General features: G+C 45.9%; 1 protein-coding gene across 7 annotated transcripts in view; it reads left to right on the forward strand.

Moving 5' to 3' along the window:
• The window catches only part of DNMT3B (DNA methyltransferase 3 beta), a 543,013-nt gene that overhangs the window by 148,866 nt on the left and 369,705 nt on the right, over positions 1–24,442 (forward strand). For all 7 annotated transcript variants that reach the window (XM_069243399.1, XM_069243402.1, XM_069243397.1 and 4 more), the window contains one exon: positions 802–949. In XM_069243399.1, coding sequence (XP_069099500.1) covers positions 802–949 — 148 coding nt within the window. The remainder of the gene's footprint in view (positions 1–801; positions 950–24,442) is intronic.

A 24,442-nucleotide genomic window follows, 5' to 3' on the forward strand; every position in this document is an offset into this window, starting at 1 on the left:
TGCAGTACGTCAGAAGCCTCCTTAATAATGCTTCTGTAGTGTATGCCTAAAAGGGAGCGGATGCTTAGTCACCACATTTATTCTGCTTAAAATACATTTAAGAGATACTTTATCTATGACTTTATATTTGAAACCCTGGTCCTATTTTTAAACGGATTAGGCATCAGCTACTACGGCTCAATTCACCTAGAAAAACAAAAACGTAATCAGTGGAATACTTTAATTAATCTAAGCCACTGTTTGTTGCATCACTTTTTGCCCACTGAGCCGCTCTAGACAGAGACTAGTCATATGCAACTCAGTCTTGGTCCTGATCCAATAGGAACAGTCCAGTCTAAACTGTCCAAGCCAGGCCCCTCTTTGAACAGCAATGTAAGCAACTTCAGACACGTTTCAACCTTTTGGCCCTCACCAGTGAGGTGCAGCTGAGTCCAGTGTTACTGTGAGCATGTGGCCTACTCCTGAGCACACCCGCCCAGCTTAGATTTTTTAAAATGTGGTAAATCAAATGCGTGAATGAATGTCAGCCACTGGTATTTACGCGGACCGTGTTTCAGTCTGTTGTATTTCGTTGTGCCCTCTATCCCATTGTAGACAGAGGCTAGCCACATACTGAAAGTATGAGAGCGAATGTTAGTGTGTTTGCAGAAGCTCTGTGGATCAATAGCATGTGGTCCTTACATGTAGAATGACATTCCAGTTTTAAGGAATAGCCTACCTTCTGTTCTATCAGGTGAATGCAGCCCACTCTTTAACACTCTCTGCATCTCTCCTGCTGACATTGTCTTATTGTTCTTGCAGGTTGACATGAAGGGAGGTGGGACAGCAGACGAGGAGGTGATTGAAGGGAGCAAAGAACTTACCATCAGCAATGGAGGCTGCACCCCTCCTTTGTCCGACGTCCAAGAGTGCTCTCCTCTTACCGGAAAGAGGAGGTACGCACGTGCAGGTCAGTGTGTCCAGCAGATGTCTTAGTTACATGCATTTTCTCTATAGAGTCTTGCTTGTTTCCACCTTGAACTCTGACTTAATGTATATATTGAATTTTGAAATCTATGTGCTTTACTATTTTCATCTGTTATTTGCTCCTTCTTGTATTAATGTTCTGCTGCTGCCTTTTTCATGTCCTCCCACTCTCCCAAAACCTTCTCACTTACAAGTCAAGTTTCTCTCCCTCTATACCCAAGTCCCCATCCCCTCTGGCTGTGTGTGATGGAGAATAGTCGCGGTTCTCTCTCCTGGGCTCTCTTGCTGCTTTTTTGCTTCCTTCTAGCCTTTTCTTCCTCTCATCTATCACAGATTCTATATGTATACAGTACCAGATCTGCTTAGTCCCCCATAACTGTTGTCCTTGGCCTTTATAGTTTTTGGTACATGTATAAAGGATGCAAGTGATGTGTATGTGATTTTGTTTCAGGACTGCTGACTTTTACATTCCATTGGACTCGAAATGTGCATTTTGCTTGACCTGTCAACAACTTTGTGCTTGCCTGTCAATATCTATCTCAGGCATTGCATCATGCACTTAGACTTATCTCTTCCTAGTCCACAAAACTAGTGAATCCAGGGGGTCAGAGTGATAAGCAGCCTAGATCCTTTGTGTAGCGGAGGTTTGAACACACTACAGTGAAACTCATTCCTTCCCAGTTTCCTTTGTTGTGGTAGTTTCTCTTCTAAATGGAAACATCCACATGGGGGATACATGTCTCTATCTGAGTCAACTAAACTGGTCTCAAGGTGATCACCAAGACTGGAAGCTTGTGCATTTGTTGGATCACCATTAACCAAACCACCTCCCAGACAACAAACTGCAGGCTCTCTGGTGAGTTAAAGCGTGTCACTTTTGCCACCAGAGCAATAAGAGTACTAGCCCTTTCAACCAGTTCTTTGTTCAAGTATTGACTCAAAATTGAGGAAACCTGTGCAACAGCCAGGAGAAACAACAACATGAATCTGGGATGGAGCTTCTGTTTGATTGTCATTCTCCCTCTGGATCTGACGAATTCTGGAAAGTAACCCCCTTGCTGACTGCCTTGCATGGAGGAGGACCTATCTGCTTGGTAGAGGAGCTAGAATCCACAGAAGTGATTTAATAAAAAACCTGCCCAAAGCCCACTGACAGAAAGGATGTCTTGAGAGAATAAGGCCCTCATTATGAACTCGCAGCCGGCGGTCTACAAAAGACTGCCAGCGAGTGGAAGACCCACCCGACCACATTAGGAACATTCAGCTGGGCCGGCGGGCAGAAACAGTGTTTCTGCCAGCCGGCCCAGCTGAATGCAGGGCCTGTACATTGACGCTGGCTCCACATGGAGCCGGCGGCAATGTAGCAGTTCAGCGTCGCGCATATAACTGCCTGTAAATCGGGCAGTGACATGCACGATGGGGCTGTGCATGTGGGGCCCCTGCACTGCTCATGCCAAGTGCAGGGGTCATCAGGGGGGCCCCAATGCACCCATTTTACCAGCCTTTCCTTGGCGGGGTAAACCAGATATGGTTCATTAGATATCACCTGTTGAAGCTGCTTTGGAGGTCCTCCTTCCTTGTGACTAATAACTGGGAGTTACTGCTCTTTTCAGTGCATTTTCAGTGTGTGCCCATTGCATGTGGGTTCTGTCACCAGTCTCTTTGGCATCTCGTGGGTATTGACCATCTGGCCAGTCACTGTACACAGTAGAACGATCATTTGGTGACTGGACTTCAAACTCTGGCCTTTATGCTTTTCCTGACAGGGGCTCGCCCAAAGGGCTGCTTGGTATACTCTCAGTCAGCAATAGATCCAAAAAGCAAGGATAAACCTGAGTATTTGCTGACCAGCATTTTTTTGTAGTCCGGTAAAGTAGGCAGGAGATTCATCTTGTTTCCTTCCTGGCACTGCAGCGATTCAGCACGTAACACTCCAAGTTTTTATTCTGTCAGCAAAGACCTATACAGAAAATAATTTGTAAATACATCTTTTATTTGGTAATATGAGCTAAAGTATCACCACTACGACTTTCTAGGTCCATTTTGTCAGCTTGTGCTTCAGAGATTAAAATATCATTGCTGTTGTGAGTGGTTCAGCTAATGTCTCTGTTGTACTCGGTCATCCTCAGAAGCGTGGCCGGTGGGGGTCCGTCAGCGACCTGTGAGTGAAACAAAGGTCTCCAAAACATGCACATGTGGTCACTGTGCGTTCTTAACCATGGTGACTAACAAAACTCGAGATTAAACTGTGAGTTGAGAATTACAAGCTACACTGCTTCTCCAGTGCATCTCCCAATTGAAGAGAACACAGAAATTGTACATTCCGAAAAGGATAACTCGGGAAGCCAGTTGTTGTTCCTGGCATTTCTATAGCACACAAGCTGCCATTGCATCACCCACACTTACAGCGACGGTCGTCTGCATCTTAAAAACTTGTGGACAGGTAGCCGCAGTAAGGAAGTGGTGAGGAATGTGGAAATGCCGGCCCCAAATGCAGCACTGCACCCATAGAGCGAATGGGAAGAGCTGTCCATTTCCGGCCTCGGTCGGACGTCAGACAATGCACAATAAGAACGTGAAATATTGTTGGTTATAAATAGAACAACATCCCTCCATATCACCCCTCCCTGTCTTCCAGGACAAGGCAGCAAATAGAATCCCACGTGGATTCTGCGGTAATAGGGCAATGAGTCCACTGCCATGTTATGTTTTTGTGCTTAATCCTATGGCGTAATGCATATGTTCTTTTCTAAAATGCAAACGAGAGCGTCTGTGTGTGATGCAGTTTTGTAGAACTTCGTAACCCCAGTGGTCCTCAGTTAAGTGACTAGAAGGCGACCAATGAGATAACTTAATAATTTCTTCATCACTTCTAGCAAAGCTATTATGAATGCCTGGGTGCAGCTCCAGCTGTGTTGCAAGCCTCAGGCTTTTAAAAAAATGAAAAATAAAAATACTAACACATATAAATGCAGGGGGACCATTGATCAGCTACCTTTATCCACTGGCCTGTTCAAGTGTCATCCACGTTTTGCTCCTGCCTGCCACAATATACAGCATATGGCAGTGGGCCAGCTCACTTCAGCCATTGGCACTCTTATCTCTTGGACATGTACACATCCCCCTGAAAAATATTCTTCTTAACTGTCGGGGCTTGTAGGCCAATCCCCAAGCTTTAATTCAATTTTTTAAAATTATTTTTTGTGATTGGTAATTTTTAGGTCGAGCCTAGACAGCCAGCATGCACTGTCTCTTGACATGCTGTAATCTGTTCTGTGGGCTTTCACCAGGCCCATCACACACCCATCACTTTCATTTGTTCCTTGGCCTGCCTTTCAAAACCCCTTTGGTTTTTTTAGGTGAATGCTTTACGTTTGTCCCGCCTTGAGGCTGTGTTGCACGATTGGCCATATGCCTTAGTGTAGGCGCACTACTTTTTTCTTTTGCCTCTTCACCTCGTGTTGGTGGCAGTATGTTATTTCTTCCTCTGGCATCTCACTGTTTCTTTGCATGCTTGCGCCCGACCAATGCTGCAAGCTAGAGAGGTATTCTTTTTTATTTATTTATATAGCGCAAACTTGACAGGAAGATTGGCGCGTGCTTTACATGAGCATCGGTTTAATTTGCAGCGCCAGTCCTAAATTCTTCCCAAGTTTAGCAGTTGAAAAATACACAAATTGGGGCCTTTCAAATAGAAACAAACATTTGCAATGCACTGAGTCTCGCGTTTGCTCGAGGTAGAGCTGTTAGCGTTGTAAGTTCCTAACTGCACTTTCCTTGCCACACAAACTGAAAATAAAAAGTAAAACAGTTGACATAATCGAGACGATTCAAAGCGCTGCCATGATCCCGAAGAGAAACGTTTGCTCGCAGTCAAAGTTATTGACAAAAGTGCAATTATCCATGTAACAGGGTAGATGGCAAAGGTGGTAACAAAACCGCCCTAAGGGGGGGACGAACGTAAAGCAGTTACCAACTAAAACAAATATCAACACGTCAGAAAAGCTCGACCTAAAAACAAAAGGGAAACCCTCAATGCAGCTCTCCCTGGCACAGCAGGAGAGCCAATAGTACAATATTCACTGCACTCAGGAAACTCACCCCATAATGCTCTGCATGGCATTCGTTTTACAACACGTTTTTGCCCATAACTGTGGTGGTCCTAGGGCAATGGGACCACCACCAAAACGTTTAGCCCAATGTGCTCTTTCTGTCCAGCTCATCTTCTGGGTCCCACCACTAGATTGGGAGGACCCCAAAATCAAAACCTCTCCCACCTCATCTTTTTATTCTCTCTCATAGCTGGAGCTTTTGCTTTACAACTGGGAGTAGTTTGTGTTCTAAGGGCCTTGTTTGTAATAGTAGTCTACAAGATCTTCTAGGTGTGAAAATGTGTAATGCACCATGCCCTTTAGGGGCTGATTGTATGGTTACACTGCAATGCTTTCTGATCTTCTATTTTTATGTGGTTATGCTCTCTAGGGGCTGACTATATGGTTACATGACCATGTTTCTTCCAAATGCTATTTTTATTGTGGTGTCCTCTAGTGGTTGTTCTGACCATTACAGTCTTTTACCAAGTGTATAAAGGAATACACAACACACAGTTTATTTCTGATAAAAGTTTCATGTGCTGCATGGCTAAATACTTCTAAGGTCCAAAAGAGGAGACCTATTGGCTATGCGAGCGCCTGGTTTTTGAAGACATTTCCACACCACTTTTTGATGGCAGCCGTTTTACTTTTTATTGCTTTTATATGTTCACATTTGCAAATGCTCAAAAAGATAATAATGAATGTTTATTGCACATGCCTGCAAAAAATAAAATAAACATTTAAAAAAAGAAGTTTGCCAAGACGAGCCATGTATGCTTTACAAATGCTTGTTTAGTCTGTGTTTGACAGTTAATTAAGCAGACCTATTGTTTCCAATATACATACAGTGGTTTTTGTGCCTGGCCATTATAACCATTGACTTTTGTATAGGTCTGGTCTATTTATTAAGAAAAGTTACAACAAAAGTAGTAGGCTTGACATATTTTTCTGAAAAGCATATGTTAAAGCCAATAGGCCTCTAGGCATAGATTATTTTGAGCCTAACTTAAAGGCTGGTAAGAGGTTTTTTGTTAGAAGGATTCTCACGAATTACTATAATAGGCTAGATGTTTGTCACACCCTCTAACAGATTCTTACTTGTTATCTACTCATTAAAGGGGTTGTATGGTGTTTTAACAGGTTTAATTGTGTACATATTTGTAATTTTATTACTGTATATTTGATGGTTGTTTTGTTGGAAAGTGTATGCACATTGAAGTAGGTCTGAGTTGGTTATGACAACATGCCAGTGAAAAAGCCTACGCTGGTTTGATTGTTTCATTGGGAGTAGTTATGTCGGTGTCATAGTTTTGATGAGTTTTTCATGAAAAGGTACGACACAGGCAGTAGGCCTAACATATTTATTATGAAACAAATGTGTTAAAGTCAGTAGCTTTTAAAAGGATAATTTTTATGGCACTCTGGTAAAGTCAGTAGACACCTATTTTGTTACATGGAATCTCACAGATTACTGTAGTAAGTAAAGGTGCTGGTGGTGGTTACCCACTCCTCTAACAAACCGTGGGGACAGATTTGCATGGTTAATACCCTTCTTAGGCCATCTTAATAGTCATCATATTTTGCTTTTCCAAATGGACTTTTGCACAAATTTGTAATTGACTGACTGTATGCCTGATGGCTGCCTTGTGAGAGAGTTTAGTGCGCCCTGCTCCCCAAATTTTATACAGCATGAACATGGCCTTAGGGCATTGGAGTGCTTTACATGAGCACCAGATTACGCTACACAAGGTCTTAGACATTTTATTTTATGTTAAGCATTGAAGAGTAAGTGATTGTCCCAGAATCAGAGGATGTTGAGGCAATTCCGGGATTCAACCCAGGCTCCCCAGATCTGAAGTCAGCAGCTCTGGTCGTTAGGCTTCGTCCATATTTCTCAATTTATCTGTGAAAGTCACACGCAAGAGGTATGGTTATGTGTGTTTGAGTGTGGTGAGCCCGTTCTCACTTGAAATGGCTTTATGAAGTAAAACACAGCTGCAAGAAATACAGGATGGTTCACTCTGAGTCTTGCTTCGAAATACTTGCAAGAGTTTGTTTCAGAACTGGGCTTAGGGACATAGTTCAGCACCCTTGCACCGGTGCACAAACAAGGCAAGTCATTTTAAATATTGGTTACATATCGGTAGGACTTTTTCACCCCTCCCCCACCAAACACACACACTTGTGGGTCCCAATCCGTAGTTTAGGAAAGGCTGATTTAAACTATAATAATCATTGTCAGCTCTTTTAAGAAGGTTGTACATTGTTTTGCCAACTGTAATTTTGTACATAAGGACAAGCCAGTTATAAAGACTATGGCCCTCATTACAACCCTGGCGGTGGGTGATAAAGCGGCGGTAATACCACCAGCAGGCTGGCGGCAATAAATATGAAATTATGACCATGGCGGAAACTGCTCAGACAGACAGCCACTTTAACACACTGACCGCCAGGGCGAAATTAACAGGCACCATGGCGGTAACCGCCTACAGCCAGGCGGAAGACAATGTTCCACCCACTGTATCATGACACACTAATCCGCCACCTTTTCCAGGGCGGTACTAACGACATCAAAAGCCTGGTGGAAACACTGCACAGAAGGGAAATGACTCACCTCTGGAGACTCAAGGAAGAAGCACTCCGCCATGGAGCCCGAGTTGCATGTGTTCCCCATGCTCTTCAACGTTCTGCTCCACTACGAACACCAATGCTGGCGAAGACGACCACGGTGAGTACTGCCGCCTAGCACACAGGAGAGTGGGGGAGCAAAAAGAGAGTGACACACACGCAACACCCCCACCCCCAACACCTTACACACAAGCAGATGCAATAACATTACATATTCACCCCATACCCCTCAGGAATAATGCAAGGACAAAATTAATTGATTAAAGTGAGTGTAATAAGATAAAGTAGTATAAATATGTGCATCCAAATCAACAAGTATATACATATTTACAAATGTACACATTGTGCCCAGTGAGCTTCATCCTGTGGAGGATGGAGTGAGTGGATGGCTTCTCCACTGGTTCTGGAGGGGGCATTGTGCCCAGTGAGCTTCATCCTGGGGAGGATGGGGCGAGTGAATGGCTTCTCCACTGGCTTCTCCACTGGAGGGGGCATTGAGCTATGTGCTGTAGGTCTTGGGGGAGTGCAAGCCCACAGTCTCTCAAGAGGATGTCTTCTCCACTGGTTCTGGAGGGGGCATTGTGCCCTGTGAGCTTCATCCTCTGGAGGATGGGGTGAGTGGATGGCTTCTCCACTGGTTCTGGAGGGGGCATTGTGCTCAGTGAGCTTCATCCTGTGGAGGATGGGGTCAGTGGATGGCTTCTCCACTGGTTCTATCCTGTGGAGGATGGGGTCAGTGGATGGCTTCTCCACTGGTTCTGGAAGCGGCATTGAGCCCTGTGATGCAGATCTTGGGGAGTGCAAGGTCACAGACGATGACGGCCGCTCAGTGGTGGTAGTGGTGGTGCTGCTGGTGGAGCTGGCAGTGGTGATGGGAGGCTCCAGCCCATCCCCTGCAGCCTCAGACGGCTGCCCACTGGGCAGTACTGCTGGCAGTGGTGCTGATGGTGGTACTGGTGGTGGTGCAGGCAGTAGTGGGGTGAGGCTCCAGCTCTTCCCCTGCAGCCTCGGACGGCTGCACCACCATGGTTAGTGGTGGGGACTCCGACTGGGTCCCTGCACCAGGCCCCTTGTCTCTACTGCCTGCTGTTGCAGGCTCCTTCCCCTCCTTCCTGCAGCTGGGGCAGCCTCCTTGCCCTTCCGTCCTTCAGCTGGTGCTGCCTCCTTGCCCTTACGTCCTGCAGCTGGGGCTGACTCCTTGCCCTTTCTCGACGCACTTGGGGCTGGCACCCTGTCCGTCTGCCTGGCTGGTGGCCGAGCTGCTTTCCCACCTGGAGTAGTTGGGGACACTACTGTGCCCGTGGACTGGGTGGCTGAGGTGCTTGCCTGGGTTTTGACCGCCCTGGCCTGACGTGAGGGATGTGGGGGGGAGGGTTAGGGAAGAGGTCAATGGTGGAGAAGAAAAGCTTCTTAGGGACATTGGGGTGGGAAGAGGGAGATGGTTTGGGAGTGGAGGAAGAGGGAGTGGTGGTAGGAGATGTCTGTCTGCTGTGTTTGGGTGCAGATGCATGGGCTAGATGCTGTTGTGAGGTGGATGGCTGTGTACTTTGGGAGGAGGGGGCACAGACACAGGGGGAGAGGACACAGGGGACGTGTGCATGGATGTGGGGGTGGTGACTGCCAGTGAGGGGCGTGTACCGTTAGGTGTGCTGGCGATGGTGGTAGTGGATGAGGATGTAGTGCATGCAGGAGTGAGTGGAGACGCAACTGAGAGGGAGGTGAAACACGAGGAGGAGGGGGCCACAGTGGAGGCAGTGGATGTTGGTATGTCTGCTTCTGGATGGTGTTTGTGTGAGTGCCTGTGGGACGAAGTGTGATGCTTGTGTTTGCCATGTCCACTCTTGTGTGTTGTCCTGGGTGCATACTCGTCTGACTGTGTGCTTGGGATAGGTTGGGGTTGAGGGGAATGGGATTGGGAAGAGGTAGTTGGAGGGGGAGGCTGGAAACAGGGACAATGGCTGCCATCAGAGGGGAGGCCAGAGCCTGAATTGATCTATGTTGGGCCGCCAAGCCAGTGTGAATGACCTCCAGGAATGCATTTGTCTGTCGCATTTGGGCTGCCAGCCCCTGGATGTCATTCACAATGGTTGACTGCCCAACAGAGATGGATCGCAGGAGGTCAATAGCCTCCTCACTCAGGGCAGCAGGGCTAACTGGGGCAGGGCCTGAGGTGCCTGGGACGAAGGAGATGCCCACCCTCCTGGGTGAGCGGGCACGGGAAATTCGCTTAGGGGCTGCTGGGAGGGCGGTGTTGATACGGGGGTGGCGTCTGTGCCTGTAGCTGGGGTGGGCACAGAAGTGTCCGACACCACCAGGGAGCTCCCATCGGAGGAGGTATGCGTGTCCGAACTGTCTACTCCTGTCTCCGCCGTGGTCCTCCCCTCGCCCTCCGTCCCACTGGTGCCCTCACCGTCTGTGGATTCGCCCTCCTTGGTCCTGTGGGTTGCAGTTCCCTCCGTCGCCGGTGCCTCTGCTCCTCCGCCAGATGATGCTAATGCACATAAGAACAGAGTGACAAAACAAGAACTGGGGGGGAGAGACAAAGGATACACTTGGTCAGTGGCGCCAACAACACCACTGTTGGCGGACACAACACACTCACACACAGGGAACAGCCCTACGCACTAGGCAGTGCACTACCAGTCACAATGCTAGTCACCAGCCCATGGATAGGGACACCTAACGCCCATTACAGCATACCTGAGACCTACAGACCCCTGCCCAGTAGTGGATACCTACTAGCTTGGTTGGAGTACTTTCACATCAGAACCCTCCCCAACATGGAACCTACCCTGCAATGCCAGGCCTGGCCTAGGGGCACCCACAAGGCCCACACCCCCCACCCGGATACCACCACACCAGGCGCAAGTTGTATATTGGGGCATTGTACTCACCCCCTTGTGGCTTCTCTGATGCTCCCAAGCACCCATCTTGCTTCGGATGGGCCACCGCCAGTATGCGGGCCATCAAAGGGGCAGGGTTCGACGGGCACCCCTTCCTCGTTGGGAGGCCATCCCCAGCTGGGCCTCCGCGGTCTTCCATGCCCAGCGTCTCAGGTCCTCCCACAGTTTCCAACCGTGGGTGCTCTGCCTGCCGTAGACCCCCAGGGTCCGCATGTCCTTGGCAGTGGCACGCCTTATACCCTTCTTTTGATGGGCGCTGAAAGGTATTAGTCCGACCTTCCTGCCTGTTACACTCATGGCCCACCATGCCCCTTCCCATCCCCATTAGCACAGACATGGCCGACCATACATGCTGCACGCTGCCCAGGGCCCTTCCACCCCCGCCCCCCACATGAGGCCTTCACACACAGCACTCCATGCATTCACGCACCATGCATCGTACTCACGGTGTACTCACCTGTTGGTCTGGAGGCCCATACAGCATTCGGTACTGGGGTAGGACCCCATCCATCAGTCACTCCAACTCCGCTGAGGTGAAGACAGGGTCCCTTTCCCCAGTCACACGAACCATGGTCAGTTCCAGACACAGGTCACAGCAGCACATGCAGTGTAGGTCCTCTCCTGTTGAAGGTCAGGTAGCAAGTTAGGAATTAGATAGAAAATGGCGGTGACGTCCGCGGAGGTGCATACCATCACTGCCGGGCTACATCACCTATGGCCACTGTACCCCATAGGGCCCAATGTTAGCCAATGAGGAGTTGCATGGCGGTTCTTGACCGCCTCCCACAATGGCGCACAACGTCAGCGGAATTACCTAATTTCCATCTGTCCCTCCATATAGGACAGGCGGACGCCATTTCAGGGAGGGGTGCGGGCCATGGATTCTAACTGCGTCACAGTACACAAATGCACCATTTGGACATCTCCAACAAAATACTGTTACAATCACAACATGCATTGAACTGTAGGGGCTGGAATTAAGAGATAATGACCAGCTGCTCACTATTAACCCAATAGTTTGCAACCGCTGCGGATGAATAGGAGTTGGAGACATCCCCCGTGTACAGCCCCTTGGTGGACCTAGCAACAATGGAGAGCAAGGACATTATCCTCACCTATAGATTTGACAGGGCCACAATCATGGAGTAGTGTGCCCAATTGGAGCCTGACCTAATCTCTGCTATCCATCACCCCACCAGGATACCCACAACATTATTGGGGCTACTGATGGAACACATTTTGCATTTGTCCCCCCCCCCCCCAGCGAAATTAATAGGTATTCAGAAATCGAAAGAGCTTTCACTCTATGAATGTGAAGATGGTGTGTTTGACGGACCAGTGCATCTCCCACGTCAGTGCAAAGTATCCTGGGTCTGTGCATGATGCCTTTATCCTGAGAAATAGCAGCATCCCAAATGTGATCGCTTAAGTCCAGAGGCACAGGGTGTGGCTAATAGGTGAGCCCTGGTTCCCACCCAGTTAGTGTTGGAGTATGGGTATGGTGTGGGCCCTAAGGGTTAATGTGTGGCTAATAGTTGTCCCTCAATATTTGCAGGTGACTCTGGCTACCCCAACCTCTCATGGCTACTGTCCCTTGTGAGGAATCCTAGGACAAGGGCAGAGGAACGTTACAATGAGGCATGTGGGCGAACAAGAAGAATTATAAAGAGGACCTTTGGCCTCCTGAAGGCCAGGTTTCGTTGCCTCCATTTTACAGGTGGATCCCTGTGCTACTCACCCAAGAAGGTCTTCCAGATCATCGTGACATGCTGTATGTTACACAACCTTGCCTTGCGTCGTCAGGTGCCTTTTCTGCAGGAGGAGGAGGCTGGAGATGGTCGTGTGGCAGCAGTGGACAGTGAAGAAGAGGAGGCAGAGGATGAGGACAACAGAACTGCAATTATTCTTCAATAATTCCGATGACACACAGGTAAGACAGTGTAACTTCACATTTAATTGACAGTTTTGTGTTTGACATTGTCTCTGGCAGGCTGTTTTTCCCACATATATGGCCACTCACTGTACCCTTTGGCATCTCTATTTACAGATATCGGTGCCCCACTATTGCGCCTGGTGTGTTCACTGCAGCCAACTACAGGTCTTTCGTATGTATACATTACTGTACAGTTGAATTGCAATGTTTAAACCTTGATAAACAAATGCATATTTAAATCAGTTGACATACTCCATACGTCTATTTTTTCAAAGTGTGTTTATTTAAGTGCTAAGAATTAGAAGGGGAATTGCAATGGGCTGGGGTGATGATGGAGGAAAGTCCAGGATAGAGTCCAGTCTATTTGTATCACAGGTGCATTGTCCAAGGGGGCATAGGAAGGGGAAAAATGTCAGTTCAAGGTGGACAGGGTGACTGAGTGGGACACAAGGGTGACAATCCGGAGAGTCTTATTTCCTGGCGGGGGTCTTGGCAATAGTCTCTGGCTTCTGCCTGGATCACAGGGAACGTTTGCGGGGCGGTTCTCCTTCTGCAGGGGGAGGGGTGCTGGTGGCCTGTTGTTCCTGTGGCGGGGCCTCAGTCCACTATCGGCAGTGGAGGTGGAGGGCTGTTCATTGGTTTGGCTAGTGTCATGGGCCTGGTGTATGCCACTGCCCCCCTCATAGTGTTGGCCATGTCTGCCAGCAACCGTGCAATGGAGACCAGGGTGGTGTTGATGTCCTTCAAGTCCTCCCTGATCCCCAGATACTGTCCCCCCTGCAGCCGCATGTTCTCCTGCAGCTTGTCCAGTATCTGGCCCAGCGTATCCTGGGAATGTTGGTATGCTCCCAGGATCGCGGTGAGTGCCTCTTGGAGAGTCGGTTCTCTGGGCTTGTCCTCCCCATGTCGCACAACATTCCTCCCAGCTTCCCTTTTGTCCTATGCCTCTGTCCCCTGAACCAAGTGCCCACTGCCTCTGACCCCAGGTCCCTGATCATCCTGTGTTTGTGGGGTGGCCTGGGGTCTTTGTAGTGGTGGACAAACTGCTGATTGACGTGTTCTGGGGACAGAAGTATGGGCCCGCTGGGTGACTGCTGTGGTGGTGTTTCCTGAGGGGGAAGGCTCTGTGGTGGTGTGAGACTGTGCCTGGGTAACTGACTGTCCAGAGATCCTTGATGGGCCAGGTTGGTCATCCAGATCTAGGCGACCAGAGCTGCTGTCATCACTGTGGGTCTCTTCTGTGGGGGGACTGGATGTTGCTGGCACCTGTTCTCCGGTGACATTGGCTGGGATACCTGTGGGAATGTAATTGCAGTGTTATTGTTTCTGCGTGTGACATATTGTGCATGGGTGTGTTTCCCTCTGGTTGTCATTGCCCTGGCAGAGTTGCCTGTGTGAGCTGTTATTTGGTGGGGTAGGTGATTCTCTCCAGTGTGCATGTAGTGGTGATAGGTGTCCATGCAGGTCTGTGAGGGGTGTCCATGCATTGGTGTTGCATGCAGGGCTTCGTATTGGGATGAGTGGGTTGTGATGGTGGGGTATGTGGGAGGTGGTGGAATGATGGGAGTGAGGGTAAAGGTTGGGGTTTGTGATGGCATGCAGGTAGAGGGGGGTGATAGTAATAGAGATTTGATTTACCAGATTCCAGTCCTCCTCCTACTCCTGCCAGGCCCTCAGGATGCATGATTACCGAGACTTGCTCCTCACCTGTTGTAAGTTGTGGGGGAGGAGGTGGGGGTCCACTGCCAGTCCTCTCTACTACGAGCTGGTGTCTTGCTGCCACGGAACGCACCTTTCCCCAGAGGTCGTTCCACCTCTTCCTGATGTCGTCCCTTGTTCTGGGGTACTGTCCCAGGGCGTTGACCCTGTCCACGATTCACTACCATAGCTCCATCTTCCTAGCAATGGATGTCTGCTGCACCTGTGATCCAAATAGCTGTGGCTCTACCCGGGTGATTTCCTCCACCATGACCTTTAGCTTTTACTCTGAGAACCTGGGATGTCGTTGTGGTGCCATGGGTGTAGTGTGAGTGGTGTGAGTGAGGGTGTGGGGTTATGGGTTGGGGTGTGTGATGTAAGCTGCGTGGGTGGTTTATAGATGATGGTGTTATGTGGCTCTGGTTGTGTGGGTGCTCTTGGTGTATCTCTCTCTGGTGGCAATTCTTTGTAGTCGTAAAGGGTTATGGATAATGTGGGTGTATGTTTTATAGTGGTGTGTGGGTGTGGTGTGTGTATGGGTGTCAGGTGTGTGTGTGTGTGTAGTGTGAATTGATCAATGTGGTGTTGTTTTGTATGTGTGTGTGTATTTCGAGTGCGGCGGTATGTACTGCCAATGGTTTACCGCCATTGAATGTCCGCAGCGGTGATTCATGGGTCATAATGTGATCGGTGTTCTGTTGGCGTAACCGTGTGGGTTTTGCTACCGCCAGTTTATCACTGACCTTTGGGCTGGCGGGCTTTGTGTGTGGCTGTATAATGACAGATTAGTATGTGTGTGTCATAATATGGTTGGCGGTTATCCCCGCGGCGGTGTTATGTTGACGGCAGTCGGCATGGCGGTCATAGGGATTTACCGCCAGTGTCATAATGAGGGCCGATATGTCTGATTAGTGAATTGGGAAAAGTTATATCAGTTGCCATTGTTAAGCCAGTTTCCATTGGTCTACTATCAGGGGTGTGGAATTTTTTAAGATATCCACATGTCCATGGGACAGGTTGCCTCATAAACCTACTTATCCTGTAAATAAATCTACATGTCCCTCTGGAGTCATGTGTTGTGGCGACAAATTAGGGCATCAATCTAATTTTATAAGAGCTCTAAAATAGCCTTTTTGATTCTGTCAGGGTTAATACTATCGTAGGGCTTGAATATTGGCGATTTCCTTATTTTTCCGCTGGTCCGCAGATCCACATAGTGAGGGTCGAGAAATCAGTAAGCAATAGTTTTGGGGCTGGAATGCTCTTTTGAGTCCGTGCAAACTTACTAACTTGCATGTCTTAATGGTTTTCACCAGCATTTCTTTAATCTTTTGCCATACTGAGAAAGACTGGAAATTTACTCATTACAATGGCAGAAGTAAAACTTCTTCCAGTATTGGGAAAAAAAAGTGGTTTGAGGGAAAGTGAACTTGTAAACGCTCAACAGATTTTCACATAAGCACATCTACACATGCATATTTGCTTGTGCAAAATTCAGTACACAACTTTTCGAGGAGTATGATTTCCTGGTCTACTTCTGTCAGTTCCTGTGAATTCATGAAATACGTAAATATGCAGAAATGCAAACACATACCATGGGTTCACTTTTGTGACTTTCTTTAAGAATTATGCCCATAATTAAGTCTGGCATTAACCAGAACCTTTTTGTTTGTATTAAAATTGTATGTCTTTCTCTATCCATCTATTGGCTGGCTTCACTGTGAGTTATAGCATGCTGCTCTTTCAGAAGGAGCATATCGGCCCATAAAGTAGTGCCATATACTACTGTGGCAATGTGTGATTTTTAAACCAAAAAATTATTTTGCCTTTTGCCAATGGTGAGGGCCTGGCGGCTCCCACAACATGACGTTTTACTAAAGCCAGGTCAAAACAAGACACGCACTGGCAAAACCAAAAGACTGACCACCAATGTCAGACCTATTGGCTTTGCCATTGCTTGTTTATTTTCAGGTTTACCATTATCTTGTCGAAATTGGTTAGTGATTTTCCATTATAAATATTTTTGGGAAACACTAGCATGCATCAACACATTTTACTATGTGATTCTTCTATGAAATGGTACCTAAACTTTCACAATATGGGAAAAAAATTCTCCCAGTTGCATTTTATTGTGAAAGAAATTAATTATCAATCTTGCTTTAAAGCTTCTGCAAATATTTGCATCTAATCAGAAACATTCTGGGAGCATTATACATAGCCGCATATTCTTACATTTTGCAAATGTGTGTGCACATTTATTTACTGGAACCACTGTCAAGTAGTGCAGTCAGAGCTTACAACATTTATTTAGAGCGCTCACCCTATTAATAAAGGCTTGGCATTAATGAAACAATAAATTAAAGTTGGAACAGCATTAATATACGGGTATAAATATTACCTCAGCTGCAGACAGTTCCCTTGCCTGTAAACTGGCAGCTAAAGAGTTTGTGCTACAGGGGGTTGGGGCTGCTTGTCCAAAGGACAAAATAAATATGAAAACATATTGTCCTTGATCCCAAACAATATGTCCTGGGCGTCTGGCTATATTCAGAGAGGCAGTAAGTGGGATTGAGACCTTGATCGATTAGCTTTTAGAGACTGGAGCCTTGTTCTGCTCCTGTCCCCACTATCGTTCGCTATGATTTTTAATTGGGGGTTGGAGACAGCGCACGGGCGGATATTGGTTCTTATTGACAGTTTTTAAGTAATTTATATCAGGTGTATTAAGCACAGTTTTTATCTTTTTGGCCATCTTTTATTCTCACAATTACCTGGCTGATGACATTACGTTGGGTATTCAGGCCGCCTGCTGCTTCCGTTTGCAGGATGAAGGGCCTGTTAGAGCCCTCCCCTTTTTTTTAGGCAGCGGCGGCCATCTTGGAGGTAGGGGAATAGGCTAGCAGTCTAGCTGCAGTATCGGCGTGCCTGTTTTGTCCACCATTCGGCATTTAAGCCGATGGGGGTGCGGCCGCGCAGCCTATGCGTGCTGCAGGCACACCACTGGCTCGCCAAAGGCGCACCTAAGGCAAGCCCATCTGCACCCATTCACGCCAGACCAGGCCCGGAGGCTGGACATTATGCTTATGGGAGAGGAGCCTCCCTTCCTCTGCGGTATACCAGACAGGACCTCTTGGACATCTCTTCCAGGCAGACCCATGAGGGATGTGATCAAGCCAACCCTGATCCGCTTAAAGGCTCAGGGTGTGGTGCGTGTACCTAGAATTCTGAATTAGCACATTGTAGAGGTGGTCACTTTACTAAGCATACAGACCTGCTTCCGCTAGCAAAGTTACAGGGCAAGGTGAATAAATATCTTGTATGTGGTTTAACTAATGTGCGCTCACTGAGCAAGCACTGGGTGGAAATTAGGGACAGGATAGAAACCTTCAACTTAGATTGCGTCTTCATTACAGAAACGTGTGCCAGAGAAGACTCCAACCAGGATTTTCTGGCAGCTTCTCCTCCTGGCTATTCGTTTTCTAGACTTGATAGAACTGGTAAGGTGGTCTGGTGGCAATTTTCAGGTGCAATTTGCACTGCACACTTGAATCTATCAATGTTATTCCAGATATTTGTAAAGGGGGCTACTTCAAGTTGCGAATTCAATACTCAGTACTTTTTGAGGGCCTTCTTCTATATCGTCCCCCGGGCTCCAGGAACGTTTTTCTCTCTCTCTGGCCTGCTATTATTGAACCTATTGCCATGGCCCGAAGGCCATAGTGTTGTGAGATTTTAATATACACCTTGAGGATGAACATGACAGAGCCACAGGGGAGTTTCTAGACCTAATGTCAAGCCTTGATTGGGATCTCACAGTCATGTCGACCACACATTGCTCAGGACATGCGTTGGACGGTATATTTATCCTTCACGATAATTAGTCCAGATTGGAAAACATTGCTTTGGATTGGACAGATCATCACTTGCTGACCTTTAAGGTAGCAAGTACAATTATCCCTACCCAAAGGCCATCCAGGCAATAGCATAATTTGGAGTAGCAGAGCCTGGCTAAGGCCCTTAAGTTAGGCTGGGATTGGGCCCGAGGACAGAGCATTTCTAAGTGGGAGGGCTTTGAGTTGGGGCTCAAGTTGGCCATTGATTCTCTTGCTCCTCTGGTTAAGTTCAGTTCTAAGCCGGGGAGGACCCTTTCTTCTCCTTGGTACTCAGAGGAACTTAAAAACGTACAGAGACCCTACAGACGACAGAAACGCAGATGGAAATTCCACCAGAATGATGCAGAGAGAGCTAAGCTTAGGTCCACTCTTGAGAAATACAAATTAGCCATTAAAAAAGCTAAATCTGATTACTTCTGCTGCAACATTAAGGAAGCGGACAATGGACCTAGGGAACTTTTTAAAGTAGTCTCCTCCCTAACTTCTCCTCCTTCATCCCCGGTGTTGGAGACTTCTCTCGCATTTTGCCAAAAGGTTGCAGGTTTAAAAAAAATAATAATAACTCAGCTCCACGACAACTTTCCGCAGCCCCCACCGGAGCTGAGCGGTGGAGCTCAGGGGGGGGGCCCTGGCCTTAGATATTGGACTCAAGCTCACCTATTTTCAACCTTTACAGGCAAATAGAATCAAATAATTGTTGTGTAGAGTTAAATCAGGGTCCCATAATGACCCTAGCCCTCCTAAGATGCTAAAGCTAGTACCTGACCTGGTCTCTGCTGTGCTTGAACCGGTCTACATCTTGAAGGAAGGGTGTTTTCCTCCATGCTGGAAGGAGACCATTGTGATTCCGCTTACAAAGAAACCGGGCGGTGCACCAAACGATTTGAAAAATCTATGACCCATTTCCTTACCTCCCTCCACGTCACGGTTTTGGAGAAACATTTAAATATCGAACTGGCTGGCTTTCTTCAGGCCACTGGCGGATTAGACCCTTCCGAACACGGGTTCCATAAAGCACATAGTACAGAATCCGCTCTTGTTTCTACAGCTGACATTATTCGGAGGCGAGTGGATCAGGGGGAGGGCGCTATTCTTGTTCTACTGGATCTCTCTGCCGCATTTGATACAATCTCCCTGCAATTGTTGATCCAAAGCCTCTATCAGGCAGGAGTTAGAGATAAGGCCCTAAACATCTTAAAATCCTTTCTGTTGGATAGATCCATCACGGTAAGCTGTGGTGATTATAAGGCTAACTCGTTTCAGCTTCCCTGCGGGGTTCCACAAGGATCTTCGCTTAGTCCTACTTTGTTTAATCTCTATGTTGCCCCACTGACCAGATTGATCCGCTCATTTGGTTTTCAAGTGGTCTCTTATGCTGATGACACTCAGTTGATCATACCTGTCAACCAGAACTGGGAGGAGGTGGCAGAAAGATTTCATAATTACATGAGCGAGATTAACAATTGGATGAGCCACAATTGGCTCAAAATGAACGGAGAAAAGATGGAAATTCTTTTCTTTGGATTAGGCACTAATTTATGGAGCTCCCGCTGTGCAACAAGTGGACTACACTGTTAAATGTTGTTACTGGTCTTTAAAAACACTTAAGAAAATCTTTGCTTTTCTTCAAGAGGAACTTAGAATCACGTTGATTTTAGCTTTAGTTATCTCTAAACTTGACTATTGTATTGCTCTGATGTTAAATATCAGTAAGGGCTCCCTTTATAGATTGCAGCTAATTCAGAATGCCGCGGCTCGCCTCATCTTGGATCTCCCGCGCTTTGCATCTGCCAGTAGCAGTCTGAGGCATTTGCACCGGTTACCGGTGGAAAAGCATATTATTTTTAAGACACTCTGCCTCATGTACAAAGCTTTCCGTTTGGATGGCTGTAAATATCTTGGTTCCTCCTTGCAGCAATATTTGCCTTGCCGGGCGCTCAGATCTTCTGCTCTTAACCTAATTTCGGTGCCCCGCTGTCGAAGGGCCAGATGGGGGGATAAAGCCTTCTCGGGGGTGGTGGCGAAACTCTGGAACTCTCTCCCGCTGTCCTTTAGGCAGGAGGAGACCACCTCCGTTTTCGGAAGCGGCTCAAAACTTGGCATTTTTCTAATTAGGGAGGATGTTCTTTTCTTTTAGTCACAATGATCTATTCTGTCCATACTTGGGTTTCCCCAGCTTACTCACTCCTTAGCGCTTCGATGCTACAGCCGGAATGTGCTCTATAAATACTATACAATTCAGTACAGTACAATTCCACACCCTTGTACTATGTTTATTATTAAAAGTTACAGCAAAGGCAGCAGGTCTGACGGATTTACTATGGAAAGCAAAAGTTAAATCCAGTAGCCTTTTCAGGGTAGACTGTTATTTAATTGTGTTAAAACTTGTAGGTGGATATTTTGTTATATGCAATCTCAGAAACTATTGTAATAGCCAAGGCTTTTGGTTATCTCTATGACAAACAGTGGGGTTGAAGATTTACACAGTGATAATCATTGCTAGACTGTTCTAAGCGGGCTCAGCAGTTTTAGGAGTCTACCAGGCTGTTGTAATAAAAAAAAAATATATATATATATATATATATATATATATATATATATTTACACCTATATACATATACTACTCAAGAGAGGTTTTGGGTTGGCTCCTTTCTGTCATTGGCCTGTTTGAGTTTAGATCACTTTCAGCTTTCACCCATAAATGCATAGAGCATGGAAAAATGGATAAGGACCGACTTTAACCCTGGGTTCTGTTGCCTTGTGAGTAGCTGCATTTTTTCTGATCGCACATGGCCATCTGCCAGAAAATGATTGCACTTTAGTACCAGAGCTGGTGGACTAGTCTTTTAGCTTTTAATTTCTCCTTCTATAGGTCTCCTTTGATTTCTTTTCTACTTCTATTTTCATTTTGTTTGTGTTTTTAGAGCAACTTGCACCTCCCAAGGCAGTGAACCTGGGGCAGTTGATAGTAGATGATTTAATTTGCAGTCCACTTTATTTCACATGACCACTATATTTATATTGGGCAACCATCTTTGAACAGTATTGTCCATAGCCTGTCACTGTTTCACCATTAGATGATGGCCACCATGTTTATAACCATTAAGTCCACTATCTTGGATCGGTTCAACAATACACAGAGCACAGTTCTACTCTATAATAGTCACCAAGCGCGATGCTTACTAAATGGTCATAGTAGGATGGTACTGTTTATAGTGTATAATTGTTTTACCACTCCAAGATGGATTGTTTCTACTCATGGCAACCATGTGGGAACTTTAAGACAACAGTACACTATATGTATGACACCATTGCAAGACAGCCACTGCCAATTTTAATTTTCTTTTTTTATTGTAAGCATATATCTTGCGTACATTTGTTGAGGTAGTGGGTATGTTTTACTATGAATGGGTAAGTGAGTTTATGAAAAAATGAGTCACAGGGTGAATGAATACCTGCATGAGTGCAACAATGAGTGACAGAGTGCATATATAATAATTTATTGACTGCATAAACTCACCAGTGATGGCAGAGGCACTTTCAGGTGTAAGCAAGGTGTCCTGAGGAAGACTTAGCTGTGGTTGAACCACAAAGGTCTATTTTCTTTTGCCCATTAGTGACTGGTTGAGAGGCAACAGCCATTCCCAAATTAATCATGTTGACTTTTAAATAGCTTTCACCAACAGTCCAGTCGGTGGGGCAGGTGCAGTATAATTAATGGGAAGCAGGTTGAACAAAAATCTACACTAATCTCCAACCTATGAGCCCAATGGCAAACCATAGCCAGATGACCTGACTTCACAAGAGTCTCAGCTTTAGTTTGCCACTGACTCCTTGTGCACTAACAGCAGAAGTTCTACATGTGGAAGGAAGCTCCAGGATACAATGCTCCACATCTACTGGGGTCTCTGTGGCCAGCACATTGTTTCTGATGCACTGCTGGATAGAGACAGACCTTCATAGCAGCCAGTCAAAAAGTAGTATTCCCTAATAGGAATACAACGTTGGTTTACAAATGGGAGGGTAAAGGATCATCCTCAACTCCATGTATTGACTTTATATTCTTTATAATTCATCATGGATTAATTAGACTGAGACATAGCTTCTCCAAAGTGAGGTCACATTTGTGCTGGCTACACACTCTTGTTTAGAGAACTTGATCGTCACTCGCAGATGTAGTTTGTGATGTTAGCATTCATACTCTTTCTATGAAGTAAAGATGCAATCATGTCTTCTAGTAGTTGTCTTAACCGGTTAGCTTTCTCAAATGTGGAAGTGAGAGTAAGCTCTAATTTAGTATGTTGAGTCCAATACAAAATGAAAGTAAAAGTACCTAATAATTTGTTAATTATTAATTAATTCTTACATCTTTTCCAAATTTAAAGGGTAGCATAAACGTTATTGCCTATGTATTTTAACTCCAGAATTAATTTTTAAGTTTTAATTTAAAATTATTGGTTGACATATAATCTTAAAGGAGCAGAATTCATAATATTTACAGATAATCACATATATCACAGTAGTAAAATCTAATTTTAACATGTAACAAAACAGTAGCAAAATGTAGTTCCAACTGAATTGTTGGGTCCTCTGTGGGTGATTGGTGGCTCCCTTCGGGCATATAACGTTTGTTAAAGAAATGTGATCAAAGATATTTTCTTTTAACACTCAAAAAGAAGAGACAGGTTAAAAGCTCATCAAGTGAAAAGTGTGAAGTTTGTCTTCTTACTCAATTTTTAACCATCAGCAATAAGGGTTCTGGAATATCTCTTTGTTTGATGGCAACTGTTTGAGTTGTAAAACCTATTGTGACATCATCCTCCAGGTGACCCCTTTAACGGGACAGGATAAAGTTCCATGAGGTATTGTCTCCAGGCAACAGTTAGAAAATATGTTAAAACAATGAAGCGTAGGCGGGTTGATAGTAGAAAATGGATCTATTTCTCCTGAATGCCACGCCAACTGATCAGGCAGCTACCATAGTCAACATGCAACTTACTCTTACTTTAGAATGCCTGCTCCATTAGTTCTGTATTACATGCCCACATTCCAAACTCCCCACAAGTAAAGGCAAAGAACCCATAACACATCCCTCTTCCCGAACAGAGTGACCTTATCAGGCAAGAATACTTTAAAAAAAATTATAATAACATACACTATAATAATAAACTGGAGCAAAAAAGAGGAGCAAAATTATATAAGATACTGATGAAAATAGAAAAGAATTCAGAGTGATCACATGGTGAGTGCTGACTACATTATAATCAGATACACATAAGTTAAGATGTGTAGTAACATGTCCACCGTTCAGGTTTGCGCTCCTGTCTTTGTCCTATATGTCTTGGAGCTGAGACCCTTCCATTGTCTTCCTCCACTAAAATAATGCTTCTGGTTATACTGGATCGAGCTGGCGGTTCCTTCCACTTCACTACCCAACCAATTAAGTTTTCATCAGGAACATCTTCTCCACCATGGATAGGAGATGGAGATGAAATAAATATGCCACAACATTCTGAGTACCAGGTACCTACTCCACTTGGAAATTAACATCTGTTATCCCTCCCACCCATCTCTTGATTCTAGGGGTTAACTCATCCTCTTTCATGGTGGAAAAAATCTGGACAAGAGGCCTATTATCAGACTTTGCAACATAAGGTAGACCCCATAAATAGAACTTAAATTGTTTAATCGCCCACGTTCAAGCCAGAGCTTACGTCTCAATAACCAAATAATTCTGTTCTGCATTTTTGAGGGAGTGAGAGGCAAAATCGGTTAACTTCTCTTCACCATACACAATTTCTTAAAGAACTGACCCCAATCCATTTGGACTAGCATCAGTAGTTAACACTGTTTTACAGAAAACATAAAAATTACCAATAGTGGGGAGGGCTCCAATTTGTTTCTTGATGGAGAAATAGGCAGACACACATTGGCTTGACAAATCAAAATTAACACCCCTCTTGAGAAGAGAACTTAAAGGTTGCACAACATAAGAGAGATTTGCAGTTAGTTTTTAATAATATTCGTCCATTCCCAAAAAGGACCTGACCTGGTCCTTGTCCTTTGGTTTTGACAGTTGAGTCAACCAGCTCCATCTTGGGTGTAATACCCTCCCCTCTGATGGTGTGCCCCAAATATAAACCTGAGGTAACCCTGACCCTGCACTTCTCTCCCTTCCATGTGAGCCAGTCACTCGATTCAAACCTCTTTAAGAGTGTTATTGTGTTCTTCCAAGTTCCCTCCAAAGACAAGTATGTCATCCTGGAAGAAAAGTACTTGTGAGATGCCATTGAACACATTTTTCATGATCCTTTGAACACAAGTTGC

Source organism: Pleurodeles waltl, chromosome 7, assembly GCF_031143425.1.
Source record: "Pleurodeles waltl isolate 20211129_DDA chromosome 7, aPleWal1.hap1.20221129, whole genome shotgun sequence".
In the NCBI taxonomy this organism is placed as follows: Eukaryota; Metazoa; Chordata; class Amphibia; order Caudata; family Salamandridae; genus Pleurodeles; species Pleurodeles waltl.